A 13591-nucleotide genomic window follows, 5' to 3' on the forward strand; every position below is an offset into this window, starting at 1 on the left:
ACGAAAAAGGATTTAGTGACAACAGCCAAACTGGAGATGTCTGTGTGAACTCAGGACCTTAAAAAGCTCTGTCTTGCCCAACTGGCGTGGTTGAGCATTGACCTATGAACCAGGAGGTCACAGTCTGATTCCCAGTCAGGGCACATGCCCAGGTTACGGGCTAGAATCCCCCGTGGGGAGTGTGCAGGAGGCAGCAAATCAATGATTCTCTCATTATTGATGTTTCTCTCTATCTCCCTCTCTGAAATCAATAAAAATATATTAAAAAAAAATATCTTTCCCAGGCCTGTGTTTCCTTGTGGCTCAACAGCAGCGTCATCCTGCTTCAACCAGTTCTTCTGTGGATTCTGGGCCAGCCTGGGCCTCTGATAGACACAGGGCTTCTTGGACAGAAGCTAATCACATGATTTGGGCAGGGATCACAGTGGGCCTGGAATGTCTTGTTGCCATAAAACAAAGGTGCTTTCAAAAATGAGGCAGTAGCCCTGCCAGGATGGCTCCGTGGTTGAGCATGGATCTATGAACCAAGAAGTTGATTTGGGTCAGGGAACATGCCCAGGTTGCAGGCAGCTGATCAATGTTTCTCTCTCATAGGTGTTTCTATCTTTCCATCCCTCTTCCTTACCCTCTGTAAAATGAATAAAAACATTTAAAATAAATAAAAAAATGCAGTATTGAGAGGACGAAGCAGCCTGTTAAATGGGCCTTCAAAGGCCAGGTTGTGACGGTTTGATCAATAAATATTTAATATAGCTAAGTAGAAAGAGTCGAGTCTGAAACCCCAAGTCCGATACTCAGAAAGGAAAAAGATTAAGTATACATGGAGAGCTGTATTTCAGGAAGAGTGGGTAGAATGTGTTTCAAGTGATAAGTGGCAGCACGTTCACACAAATGTGTCACCTCTTCTATTAAATTTGTCGTTTACAAAGTAGAGGTGGATACAAGAGCCTGGCCCACTCTTCCCCTCCAGAATGGCTTAACCCCGTACTTCCTCAGACCTCTGCTCAAATGTCCTTTATCAAAGAGATTTTCCTTGGCCCTCCAACATTAATAGCAATCCCAGTTCTCTCCCCCCCACTGCTCTATTTCTCAAACCTCTACCACCTGGCATGATTTTGTTTCCCACTAAATGTAAGCTTCATGAAAGCAGACTCTAAATCAGGGGTGGGCAAACTTTTTGACTCGAGGGCCACAATGGGTTCTTAAACTGGACCGGAGGGCCGGAACAAAAGCATGGATGGAGTGTTTGTGTGAACTAATATAAATTCAAAGTAAACATCATTACATAAAAGGGTACGGTCTTTTTTTTTTTAGTTTTATTCATTTCAGAAGTTTTATTCATTTCGAACGGGCCGGATCCGGCCTGCGGGCCGTAGTTTGCCCACGGCTGCTCTAAATGCTGCTCTATCCTGTCCCTATCAGTGCCTTGGTTTCTAGAAGACACCCATTATTTGTTGTAAGCCTGACAGTTACCCCCAAGAGTAGTGATCATATACAATAACCAGGGGAAATAACAGCATATTATATGATAATGGATTAGCAAACTGGTCTATTGAAGATATAAATTTGCAAATTTGATGCCTCTTTCCTGGGAATCAAAACCCTTACTATGATGAGATGCATAAGTTTCCAATAAGATATTGTGACAATGCTGAGATCCTCTGGCTCAGAGAAATACGGGAATCCTCGGAATTGTGCAAGATTAGACTGTGGGTGCTGAAAGTTATCATGAACATTTGTTAAGAACATCATCAAAGCCATTTTTCTGACTCAAAACCCTAAGACTGGTATGCTGGCTGACTTTCTTATTCAGCCAAAGTTCAAGGACCTGACTATTTGGCTACTCTTTCCAGAGGGTCCCACAATGTCACAACTTCTCCATCCTCCTTAGGAGCTGCATCATGGTACAGCTATAAGTTAGTTTCTTCAGTGGCTGCCAACAAGTACTTCTATCAAGAATGCCACCTTCCTATACAGTGGTTCTCAACCTTCTGGCCCTTTAAATACAGTTCCTCATGTTGTGACCCAACCATAAAATTCTTTTCATTGCTACTGCATAACTGTAATGTTGCTACTGTTATGAATCGTAAAGATCTGATATGCAGGATGGTCTTAGGCGACCCCTGTGAAAGGATCATTCGACCGCCAAAGGGGTCACGACCCACAGATTGAGAACCGCTGCTATATAACAATTGGATGTCAGCTGGTTCAAATATAGTTTTAAGTGGCCTTACAGTATTTGGTAATACTCCTGTTCCTGCCTTGCTGCTATTATTAAACTAGAGGCCTAGTGCACAAAATTCGTTCAGGGATGGGGTGTGTGTGTGTGTGTCCCTCAGCCTGGCCTATGCCCTCTCGCAGTCCTGGACCCCTGACTACTGGCTTAGGCCCGATCCCTAAGTTGGCAGTCGAGGATCCCTCTCACAGTGGGGATCCCTCTCGCAGTCTGGGACCCCTCACTCCTTCCTGCCCGCCTGCTCGCTATGCCTTACTGCTCAGCTAGCTGCACCTTAGCGCTGCTGCGGAGGCGGGAGAGGTTCCCACCGCTGCCACTGTGCTTGCCAGACGTGAACCGGGCTTCTGGCTGAGCGGCGCTCCCTCTGTGGGATCGCACTGACCAGCAGGGAAGCTCCTGCACTGAGCATCTGCCCCCTGGTGGTCAGTGCATATAATAGTGAATCAGTTGTTCTGCTGTTGGGTCGATTTGCATATTAGGGTTTTATTATCTAGGATGTCATTTTACTCACCAATGTGTATAACAGACTATAATGAAACACAATGAGGAAAATTTAAATCCCAGACATAAAACAAATGCTACTAGTCTTAACCATTTACTGAATTTTTATAACATGGCAACTGCTGCCACCTGCTGGTGATGCTTATGGCAAAATTACTACTTAGTGGGATCTCCAAAATTCCTGCCAAAATTTTTAAATTCCTTTCCAAAGCAGGCAGCCACATGAATGGCTTTATGATGACCATATCTGATTAATTCTCTTAACAACAAAAATGTAAGTATATTAATGTCTAATGTAAACTAGAACCCTCTGTAACTAAAAAATGACCTGCTGTTAATGCTATAGGTCTGGGAATGTTGCCCTGAGGGAATGTGGCTGCCAAGTCTTTTCTCCATCATTCTTTTCAACAGGAAGGGATGTATATTTATTTTAAGTTAAAAACATTACTTAAGCCGAAACCGGTTTGGCTCAGTGGATAGAGCGTCGGCCTGCGGATTGAAAGGTCCCAGGTTCGAATCCGGTCAAGTGCATGTACCTGGGTTGCGGGCACAACCCAGTAGGAGATGTGCAGGAGGCAGCTGATCGATGTTTCTCTCTCATCGATGTTTCTAACTCTCTCTCTCTCTCTCCCTTCCTCTCTGTAAAAAATCAATAAAAAATATATTTAAAAAAAAAACACATTACTTAAGAAAATAAGTGGGACAAGATGCATCTCAACTGACAAAGGCAGGCTCTTAACTTTGTTCAATCACAAGCTTAAAATGTCACAAAACCTCTATTTTGACTTAAAAAGTCATTTAGTAACTTAATTTCATATATCAGTTCTACATCCAAACCTTTTACATCAAATCAAGAGATGTGGCTTCTTCAAACTAGCGCTGGGCAGGATGAACTGACAGTCTGCAAAGGGACCCTCTGCTCTCTCTCACCGAAAGAAATCATGAGGTTCATGTCAATTTATGGTAAATCTCAGTCCACTTGTAAAAGTGGCCTTCATGAAATTAAGTTATGTACAACACTCTTTGTTCATGTATTTTCTTGATATACCATCCTTTAACAAGGTAATTTATTTCTAGGGCATTCAGGGGGTTACCCCAATTTTCATTATAATCAGAGACAAAAGTACTCTACCCAAAACTTCACCATCTTAAAAATGGCTTATAACTCATGCCTCAAAAATAAGTCTTTATAAGCCTTTGGCGACAGAACACGTATCATCAAACTCTGCTCTAATTATAAGACAATTTTTAAGTTACTTTTATTTTTAAGATTAAGCATCCTCATTGACAATCCAGAAATAGTCACTGCTGACTCTTTGGATACACACACATAAAATGGTTAAAAATGATTCCCCAATTTTCAGTGACAAGGTAGGAAAAAACATTTTCATAGCTGCAGCTGAATTCTGCCCTTTTCAAAAAAATCTTATTTTGCTACCAAACCAAAAGGAAAGACAATTTTTCAAAAAGCCAACAAAACCCTGAAATAGGGATCTAGGCAAGCCAAAATTATCCTCCAAAACGGTGCTGTTGCAAAAAACAGGTGGGAAACCAAACTCCCAAAGCACATTAGAGAAGACCTATAGAAAGAATTTAGAAAGTTAGGACTGAACTACAGTAGTGTGGAGTTCAAAAAGCACATAATTGGAAGCTCAGCTTGTTCAGCTTGGGAATGAATATATTAGGCTTCCTCTTATTCCAGCAACAGAAATAAAAATAGGAGCCGATGGAGTTGATATTAAAATTGTCCTTACCAACAGAAGGCTGGGTGAGGTAAAAGAGAGAATGTAGAATGAAGGTGGCAAAGACAAAGTTGTTTTGAATCTAGGCTCTACTGCTCAGGAAAGCTGAACAGCGCTGAAATTCTTCTGAGCCAGTGTCATTAAATAACAAATTCGGCTCAGCATCAGTGAACTATATACCACCTGCTATATCTGTGACCCACATTATTTGTGGTATTATAGAATATTTTTTAAATTATAAATTTCTATTCTGAAAAGCAGTATCAGGTGACCCACATTATTTGTGGTATTATAGAATATTTTTTAAATTATAAATTTCTATTCTTAAAAGCAGATCAAAATGGCACTGGGCCATCCAATCGGCTATAAAGGGTTCCCTCCAAAAAGAACTCAGCAGAAATTTAGGTTGGAAGGAATGTAACATGGAGTAAGATCAGGCTCTTTGTACAATTTTAATAAGGCTTCTAACCACCCCAGCCGTAAGGAGACTCCCTCAGAAGTTTAAAGGGATGATTCTCAGAGATAAAAAGGTCTGTAAGTTGAACTCTTGACCCCTTCTCCTTACCTAAAGCTTGGGGAAAAAAATAAATATTTAAATTTTTAACTATTCAGAGTTTCGGGAACATAATAATATTTAATATTCCTTAGTTTTCATTTTCTGAACCTTTGGCTTATAATTTTCTCCATTATGTTACACTGACAAATGTATGAATGTGCCGTAGTCAGTAGTGCCACATGAAAATGTAAACCTCATTCTCCTCATCTTCTACATTGGAAGCGTGAATGAATGGTAACCCTAAATATCCTGCAAATATCCTGAGTTACTCTGTATACTCAGCAAAAGATCAGGGCAAACCATTTCACTTCCATGTCTTGAGCAGGAGGAATGAACTAGTCTTCTTCAATCTCATCTTCCCAAATATCTTCATCAACATCCACAGCATAGAACAACCTGGAAGCATATAATAAGGTGTAATTTTATAAACTTGAAAGAAACTATAATTTATTTCCTTGTCTCAAAAATACTTTCTGTACTCCTCAGATAACATCTTTATCTTTTCCTCTCCTTTAATCTTCCACTGAGAAGGACTAAAATATGGTCCCTCTGAACAGCTAGCTGCCTTAAAGCTTATTAGAATAGCCCTTTTAGGATCCAGACACTCTCTAGGGCCAGGGATAAGTAATGGAAGATGAGTGTCACAAAACTGATACTCAATGCATACAATATGTGGAATAAGCCAAGACTGGGGAAATCAAGCAATCTAGAAGTTAAACTCTTTTGAGACACTATAATTTTATTACATGCGAATCACTCCATTCTATCTTCATGGTCCATGCACTCTCCATTTTTAGTATGTTTTATAGTTACCAACTTGTCTTCCTTTCCTTATGTTATCTCTCTCTCTTCCTTCCTCTCTGAAATCAATAAAAATATATTTTAAAAAAAAGAAATAGATGTTTAAAAAAGAGAGGCTTAAGAGACAGAACCAAATAAAATGACTGAACTTGATTAGATCCTGTTTCAATAAAACAACTTTAAAAGATATTTTTAGGGATAACTGGAAGGTTCTTAATAAGTTTATTAGCTGATAATATGCCATTGTCATTAATCTGTTTGAGACTTTTCATTGATTTTTTTAGAAAGGAAGGGAGAGGGATAAAAACATTGATGTGAGAGTGAAACTTGATGCTCCCTGCTGGGGATCAAGCCTACAACCTGGGCATGTGCCCCGAATGGGAACTGAACCAGCAATCTTTCAGTGTAGAGGATGACACCCAACCAACTGAGCCACACCGTCCAGGTCTCATTAATTTTTTTAAAGTATTCTTATATAGAAGAATTTTCTTAGGCCATACACATGGAAGCATTTAGAGATGAAGCATCCTATCTCCAACTTAGGGTCAAGTACTTCAGCAAAAAAGTTAGAGAACAAACATTAGAAAGTTTTAATTAAAAAAGAGAGAGAACAGGTCCAGCCAGTGCGGTCCAGTGGTTGAGCATCGACCCATGAACCAAAAGGTCATCAGTTCAATTCCCAGTCTGGGCACATGCTGGGTTTCTAGCTCCATCCCCAGAAGGGGGCATACAGGAGGCAGCCAATAGATGTTTCACTCTCACATCTAAGTTTCTCTCTCTCCCTTCCTCTCTCTAAAAATCAATAAAAACATATTTTTTAAAAAAAGAGAATATGGCAAAACACTCTCAATTAATAATTTTGGTGGACGTTATCCTACTATTCAGTCTTATCCTTTCAACTTTTCTATTTAAAATTTTTTACTATAAAAAGCTGAGGAGGACAAAAAGGAAGTTTTCCAGGTGGCATATTTTCATCATAAACCTCATTTGCAAGAAAATAATATAAAAATTCACATATGTGGGAAGTGTGTAAGAGAGTTCTCTAATAAGCAAAGCACCAAGTCAAACACTGGATCTGTGGTCTGCAAATGAAGGGCCAAAAACTGCTGCTGAGCCTGGGGAACTCTGTGTACATACCGGTTAAAACACAGGGAAGCAGGATCAGTGAAATGTTTATAAGGGTTTGCTCTAGAGAGAGAACCCATGCAAATCCAACAGAAATATTGCATACAACCAGTACATGTCATCTTGTTACATCCATCTAATTTCTGGTGGGAAAGACAGAAAGAGAAAAATATCAAGGCTATAAAAGCAAAAGAGGAATGCACATGCCAAAAAGATTCAGTATAACATTCTCCTACCGGTGGTTCTCAACCTGTGGGTCGCGACCCCTTTGGCGGTCGAACGACCCTTTCACAGGGGTCACCTAAGACCATCCTGCATATCAGATATTTACATTACGATTCATAACAGTAGCAACATTATAGTTACGAAGTAGCAACGGAAATAATTTTATGGTTGGGTCACAACATGAGGAACTGTATTTAAAGGGCCAGAAGGTTGAGAACCACTGTCCTTGTCCTAGTCCCTTTCCTCATACAGAGCTGAACACTATGGTAGGTAACACACTGATAGCTAGTTAATGCCAGCTCTTTTGCATTACAGGTGAAACAGGAAATATTTAGCAGGCTTTCCTACAACTAGATACTTAGCAAGTTTTCTTCTGATAACTCTAGATACAAACCAAATGCACTATATTGTAACCAGAAAATGTAGTTAGATTAATTAAAATGTTTGGATTTAATATATGTGATTTTAAACATTTTACATAAATCTAAAAAACATTTGGTATCAAGTCCTCCACTTTATCATAGGGCTGAGATACACAGAAGTAGTTAAATTGGTTAAATATAATGTCAGTTTCCTTAATGGAGTATTTAGGGAATGACCACCAGGTTCAGTTCAGATATACAGTAGTACCCCCTTATCTGCAGTTTTGCTACTCATGCTTAACCCATGGTCCAAAAATACAGAGTGGGGCAAAAGTAGGTTTATAGTTGTGAGTATGCAAAACAGTTTATTTTTGTATTATTCATTAATTATTGTATTATTTTCCGTATGAACAACTGTAAACCTACTTTTGCCTCACCCTGTATTATATGGAAAACTTCAGAAATGAACAATTCATGTTTTACATTGTACACCATTCTGAGTAGTGAGATGAAACCTTGCGCCATCTCAACCAGGGCGTGAATCTTTCCTTCTCATTAGCCTGTTTCCATATCGCAGCACTCATATTCAAGTAACCATAGCCTAACACTACATCACAATCCTATATAATTCACCTCATTTTGTATCACTGCACATCATCTCAAGAGTGAACACAGTACAGTAATATATATTTTGATGTAAAAAGATCACATTCACATAACTTTATTATAGTATAATTATTCTATTAGTTATTGTTGTTAATCTCTTACTGTACCTAATTTATAAATTAAACTTCATCATGGGTATGTTTGTATGTTTTGGAAAAATACATAATACATATATAGGGTTTAGTATCATCCTCAGGTATCTATTGGAGTCTTGGAACATATCCCCCACAGATTCAAGAGGACTACTGTAATGGATTGACACAGTAGAATCAAATACAAAGATATATTTTGATTTTAAAACATATTAAGATTTTTGTCAAGAAGCAATAGATTTATATACATTTGGGAAAATGTGCCCATTTCTTAAGCATATACTTGTTAAACAGGTGTGTTCAATTCCAGGATAAAAAGTTCTGAGAAGAAGTCAGGCTTGATTTTTTAAAAATCACATAGATGAGTTAAGAGTTGATTCTGGCTCTAGGATGGCTTCCCATTCAATTTTAAGGGGGGGATATAATGTGAGAACAGCTGTCACTGTATGAAAGCACTTTGAAAAGGGACATCTACACACATTTAAAATAGATGACAATATTAAGTCGTTAATTTACAACTTCCAAGTAAGAGGGTTTAATAAATACCAAAATGTTTTTAATTAGTCATAAAATTAATAGGCTTCTTGAGATGATCGTAACATGCCTGTGAGTCTGTTTACCTCTATGGGAGTCCCACAATTTGGGCAGTTCTTTGAGTTCTTTTCTAGCCACTCTTTACTTTCCATTTCTTCCAGTGCCTTCTGAATCACCCTCTTACCATACCTCTGTTCCAGAAATCTTTTATTGTCCTCATCTGCTTGCAGGTACTCATTTTGTAAGTCTATTAATTTCTCTAGAAAGTGAAATGGAAAATTAACTTTTATATAACTTTGCAATGCTGATTAAAAACTATTAAAAATGGCTATAACCTTTGACTACTCAATAATGCTACCTCTGGGACTTTATCATAATCCAAAGTAAAGTTATATGCATGGAAATGCACATAACAATGGCAAACAAATTAAATGTCCAAGGAAATAATTATGTGCGAAAGAGTCATTTGTGACATAATATTGTTATTAAAAACTTATAGTTAGGATGGCTACAGCTCAATTAAAATACTCATTACAGAATCCAGAAAAAAAGCATATTTAGGTTATGACTAGGTAAAGTTAGACATGCACAAATAACAAAGAACAAAAAGGAATCCTCCAACTAGAAAAGTTGAATTTGGTAAAGGTGGTAGAATAATAGGTTATCTTTTCCTTTTGATTTTGACTTATTAATGTTGATATGTTTATACAATTAGTGGTGTACAGTTAAGGACTGACTTATCTAAAAAACGCAAAGGTTGAAACAGACACTGATTTTCCACTAACTCAGCATCATTCACCATCTATATACAGTGGGGCCTTGACTTACGAGTGTCCTGACTAACGAGTTTTTCGAGATACGAGCCCTCTCTCGGCCGATTTTTTGCTTTGAGTTGCGAGCTAAAATTCGGGTTACGAGCCAGCTTCAGATACCCCACTGCTAGCTGGCGCAGCGAACCTCACAGTGAACGCCACATCAGCCCAGCATCACGTGTCTCACTCGTTCACTTCTTGATTTGACATACGAGTAATTTGAGTTACGAGCTCCGTCACGGAATGAATTAAACTCATAAGTCAAGGCCCCACTGTATATATAAAAGCCTAAGCGACAGACAGGCCGACAGGCCCACTGGCCGACTGGCTGGTAGCTATGACGCACTCTGACCACCAGGAGGCAGACGCTCAGTGCAGGAGCTGCAGAGTGACAGCAACTTTGCAGAGTGCCCTCTTGCACTCTGGGAACCCTCAGAGGATGTCGGACTGCTGGGCGAGGGACACCACCAGTGCACAAATCCATGCACCAGGCCTCTAGTTTGATAATAACAAGGTTTATCAAATAAACAAAAGCACCTTTGGCTTAAGGGCAAAGGCGGTTTAATTTGGTATATTAAAAAAAAGTCAGTGAATAAAATTTATCACTCACAGCTACTAAAAAGTTCCTCCTGACACCTTTTCCCTTGATACTCTTCACTCTGATTTCTATTTATCACTTAAATGAATAGGCAGCCATTCCCAAAGCCTTTACTTATACACAAAAGGCTTTTGTTCATAATCCTAATATCTTAATTTTTCAACAGGATCAAGACTCTCAACAATGTTAATTATTTTGTGTTCCTAGGTATATTAAGGACAAAGGTTATTGCTCTAATGTTCTCAAAATAATAAAAATGCTAGTATTTCATATATTTTATACGGTAAAATCTAACATCTATCTATCTATCTATCTATATATATATATATATATATATATATATAGAGAGAGAGAGAGAGAGAGAGAGAGAGAGAGAGAGAGAGAGGAAATCAGATGCCAAATTTTACTGAAGCCCCTAAGTCTACCTTCCATTTTTTCCTCAAGTGCTGTGAAACACGTGAAATGTACTTTAGCCTCTCAATGCTAAGGTTACAGAAATCTAATAAATGGCTTATAATTATGCTGTGGTGAGTTCTTCAACCCATCTACTGGACCACTTCAAGACTCTGCTGTAGGCAATGGCAGCACCTACTCATTCTCCTCAAGGTACTTTCTTGAAGATAATAACACTCTAACAGTGCCAACTAGTAACTATAATAATAATAACAGCATTAATAATTACCACTTTGCCCTAGTTGGTTTGGCTCAGTGGATAGAACATCAGCCTGTGGACTGAAGGGTCCTGGGTTCAATTCCGGTCAAGGGCACCAAAAATCCTATATGATAAGGAGCTAATATGCAAACAGTTGTCACACCCTCACGCCATAAGGGCTCAGACACTCAACACTGGGAAGAGAAAAATGGGGACCAGCCAGACACAAATGAGCTTGTGAGAGAGGAATGAGGACCAGCCAGGCTGCAGCCCGGGAGAGGGACAAGCCACCCGCCCCACGGTCCCGGGTGCCAGTGGCTGCGGCTGCGCCTTCGGCCCAGGAGAGGGACAAGCTGCCCGCCCCACGGTCTCCATGGTCCACATGGTCCTGGGCGCCAGCGGCTGTGCCTGCGGTCCAGGAGAGAGACAAACCACCCGCTCTGTGGTCCCGGGTGCCTGCGGTTGCAACCCAGGCGAAGCCGCCCATCCACAGTCCCCTGCGGCTGCAGCCGACCTGGGCAAAGCCGGCCCGGGTCCTGGGTGCCTGCGGCTGGCCAGAGGGAGGGAAGCCCGGGTCCCGGGTGCCTGCGACCAGCTGGAGGAGGGAATCCTGGGTCCCAGGTGCAGGGCAAGGCAGAGGCAGTTAGGGGCGATCAGGCCAGCAGGAGAACAGTTAGGGGTGATCAGGCAGGTGAGCAGTTAGGAGCCAGCAGTCCCGGATTGTGAGAGGCAGCTGGACATCCTCCGAGGGGTCCCAGATTGGAGAGGGTGCAGGCCAGGCTGAAGGGCCTCCCCACCCCCCGCACACACACCCCCTCCCTCCACATGAAATTCGTGCACCAGGCCTCTAGTAAATAAATAAAACTAGTTACCACTTTGCCTTTTACATGTACTGGCCCATTGTTCTCAAAATTATCTATGGTGAAGGACTAGTTTTTTTCCCCTACTCTGTCAAGGACCAATACTTTTATTTATTTTTTAAAATATATTTGTATTGATTTTAGATAGGAAGGGAGAAATAGAGAGAGAGAAACATCAATGGTGAGAGAGAATCATTGACCAGCTGCCTCCTGCACACCCAGGGCATGTGCCCTGACTGGTAATCAAACTATGACTTCCTGGTTCATAGGTCGATGCTCAGCCACTAAGTCACACTAGCTGGGCAAGGACCAATACTTTTGAAAAATACAATCAAATGAATTTCTTCCTTACAACAATCCTAAAGTAGCTATTATCATCATCCCTGTTAGTTTGAGAAAGACCAAGTCCATTTAAATGAGAGTCCAGTTAAATCTATGTCAAAGGCCTGCCTTCTCAATCCTTATCTAGATCAGAAATGGCAAACAGATTATATATCTTGTGTCTACTTCAATAGAGGATGGCTTTCTGAAGTGCTGTGTTCAGGAAGATTCTGAGGCCTCCCTGACCTCAATGAGAAAACACTTGATGACTGATCAGACATATGTGCCATGGAAACAAGAGTGACAGCTATGCATCTGCCAGCCAGAACAGACATTATTTCACGTCCATAGATAAAAATGACCTTGCCATTCCTTCCCTGGACTGTTGTCCCCTGATATCTGCATGACTTGTTTCCTTAATTCCTCCAAGTCTTTACTCAAATCACTTTGCCATTGAGGCTTCCCCCTGGCTTTCCAAAGTAAAATCCCAAGCTCCTTCCCCTTCAGAACATTTAATATCCTATCTCTGCTTTATTTTTTTTCCTCCTTAGCACTTACTATCATCTGATATTTTTTACATGTTGTTTGCCTGTCTCCTCCACTAGAATGTAAGTTTCATGAAGGCATTTGATCACTAATATATCCACCAAAGTGAGGACAGTATCTAACACAAAAGTTTCTGTTGAATAAATACTTCCAAATGGAAAACTCAAGTTATGAGTTTGGGGGTTTTTGGTGGGGGATGGGGGACAAGAGAACTGAGTTCATTGATACAACTTACCTGCCGTGAGCTTACATGGAGAGACGCCGTGGTAGGTCAATCTGCATAAGGTACAGAAGGCAAAATTGCAGCTGGAGCAGATGCCCATGGTGCAGCCAGGCTCCTGCATCACAGGCAGCTGGCAGCATGGGCGGGGGCAGTACACCACATCTGCCATCAGGTCCAAGGTGGACTGGAGAAGCAGCCGATCGTAACGGGCAAATAACTCTGCTTCTACTAGCTCTTTGACCTGGAGTAAAATATTTTAAAACACAGAGGTTTGACAATTTCCCAACCAGTTCTGTTCCTGAGGATAAACTTAGGCTGCTGGGGCAAATCAGATGCACATAAATGAAACCCCTCTACCTCACTTCAAGATCAAAACAAGCCCAGCTGGGGTGGCTCTGTGGTTGAATGTTGACCAATGAACCAGGGGTCACGGTTTGATCCCAGCTCAGAGCACATGCCTAGGTTGTGGGCTCAATCCCCAGTAGGGGCATGCAGGAGACAGCCTATCCATGATTCTCTCTCTTCACTGATGTTTCTCTCTCTCTCCCCCTCTCACTTCCTCCCTCTCTGAAATCAATAAAAATATATTAAAAAAAAAAAAAGATCTAACCAAGTATGGCAAGTCTGTATCTTGACTGAGATGGTGGTTACATGGACCTACACATTTGTCAAAACTAAGCAAACTGGCCCTGGCCGGGTAGTTCAGTTGGTTAGAGCACTGTCCCGATACGCTAAGGTT

At 40.6% G+C, this 13591-nt stretch overlaps 1 protein-coding gene across 13 annotated transcripts in view; it reads right to left on the bottom strand.

Moving 5' to 3' along the window:
• RNF14 (ring finger protein 14) overlaps positions 1-13591 on the bottom strand; it is a 28895-nt gene that overhangs the window by 3512 nt on the left and 11792 nt on the right. For 8 of the 13 annotated variants that reach the window (XM_036314924.1, XM_036314923.1, XM_036314925.1 and 5 more), the window contains 4 exons: positions 12865-13093; positions 8927-9099; positions 6974-7104; positions 3967-5431 (listed from right to left, as the gene is read on the bottom strand). In XM_036314924.1, the coding sequence (XP_036170817.1) occupies positions 5371-5431; positions 6974-7104; positions 8927-9099; positions 12865-13093 (594 nt within the window). In that variant the 3' untranslated portion in view covers positions 3967-5370. Of the gene's footprint in view, positions 1-3966; positions 5432-6973; positions 7105-8926; positions 9100-12864; positions 13094-13591 lie in introns of those variants that run through there. The other 5 variants (XR_004968425.1, XR_004968424.1, XM_036314927.1 and 2 more) reach the window with 2 other exon arrangements.

The sequence above is a fragment of the Myotis myotis genome, unplaced genomic scaffold, assembly GCF_014108235.1.
Source record: "Myotis myotis isolate mMyoMyo1 unplaced genomic scaffold, mMyoMyo1.p scaffold_m19_p_6, whole genome shotgun sequence".
Classification (NCBI taxonomy): domain Eukaryota; kingdom Metazoa; phylum Chordata; class Mammalia; order Chiroptera; family Vespertilionidae; genus Myotis; species Myotis myotis.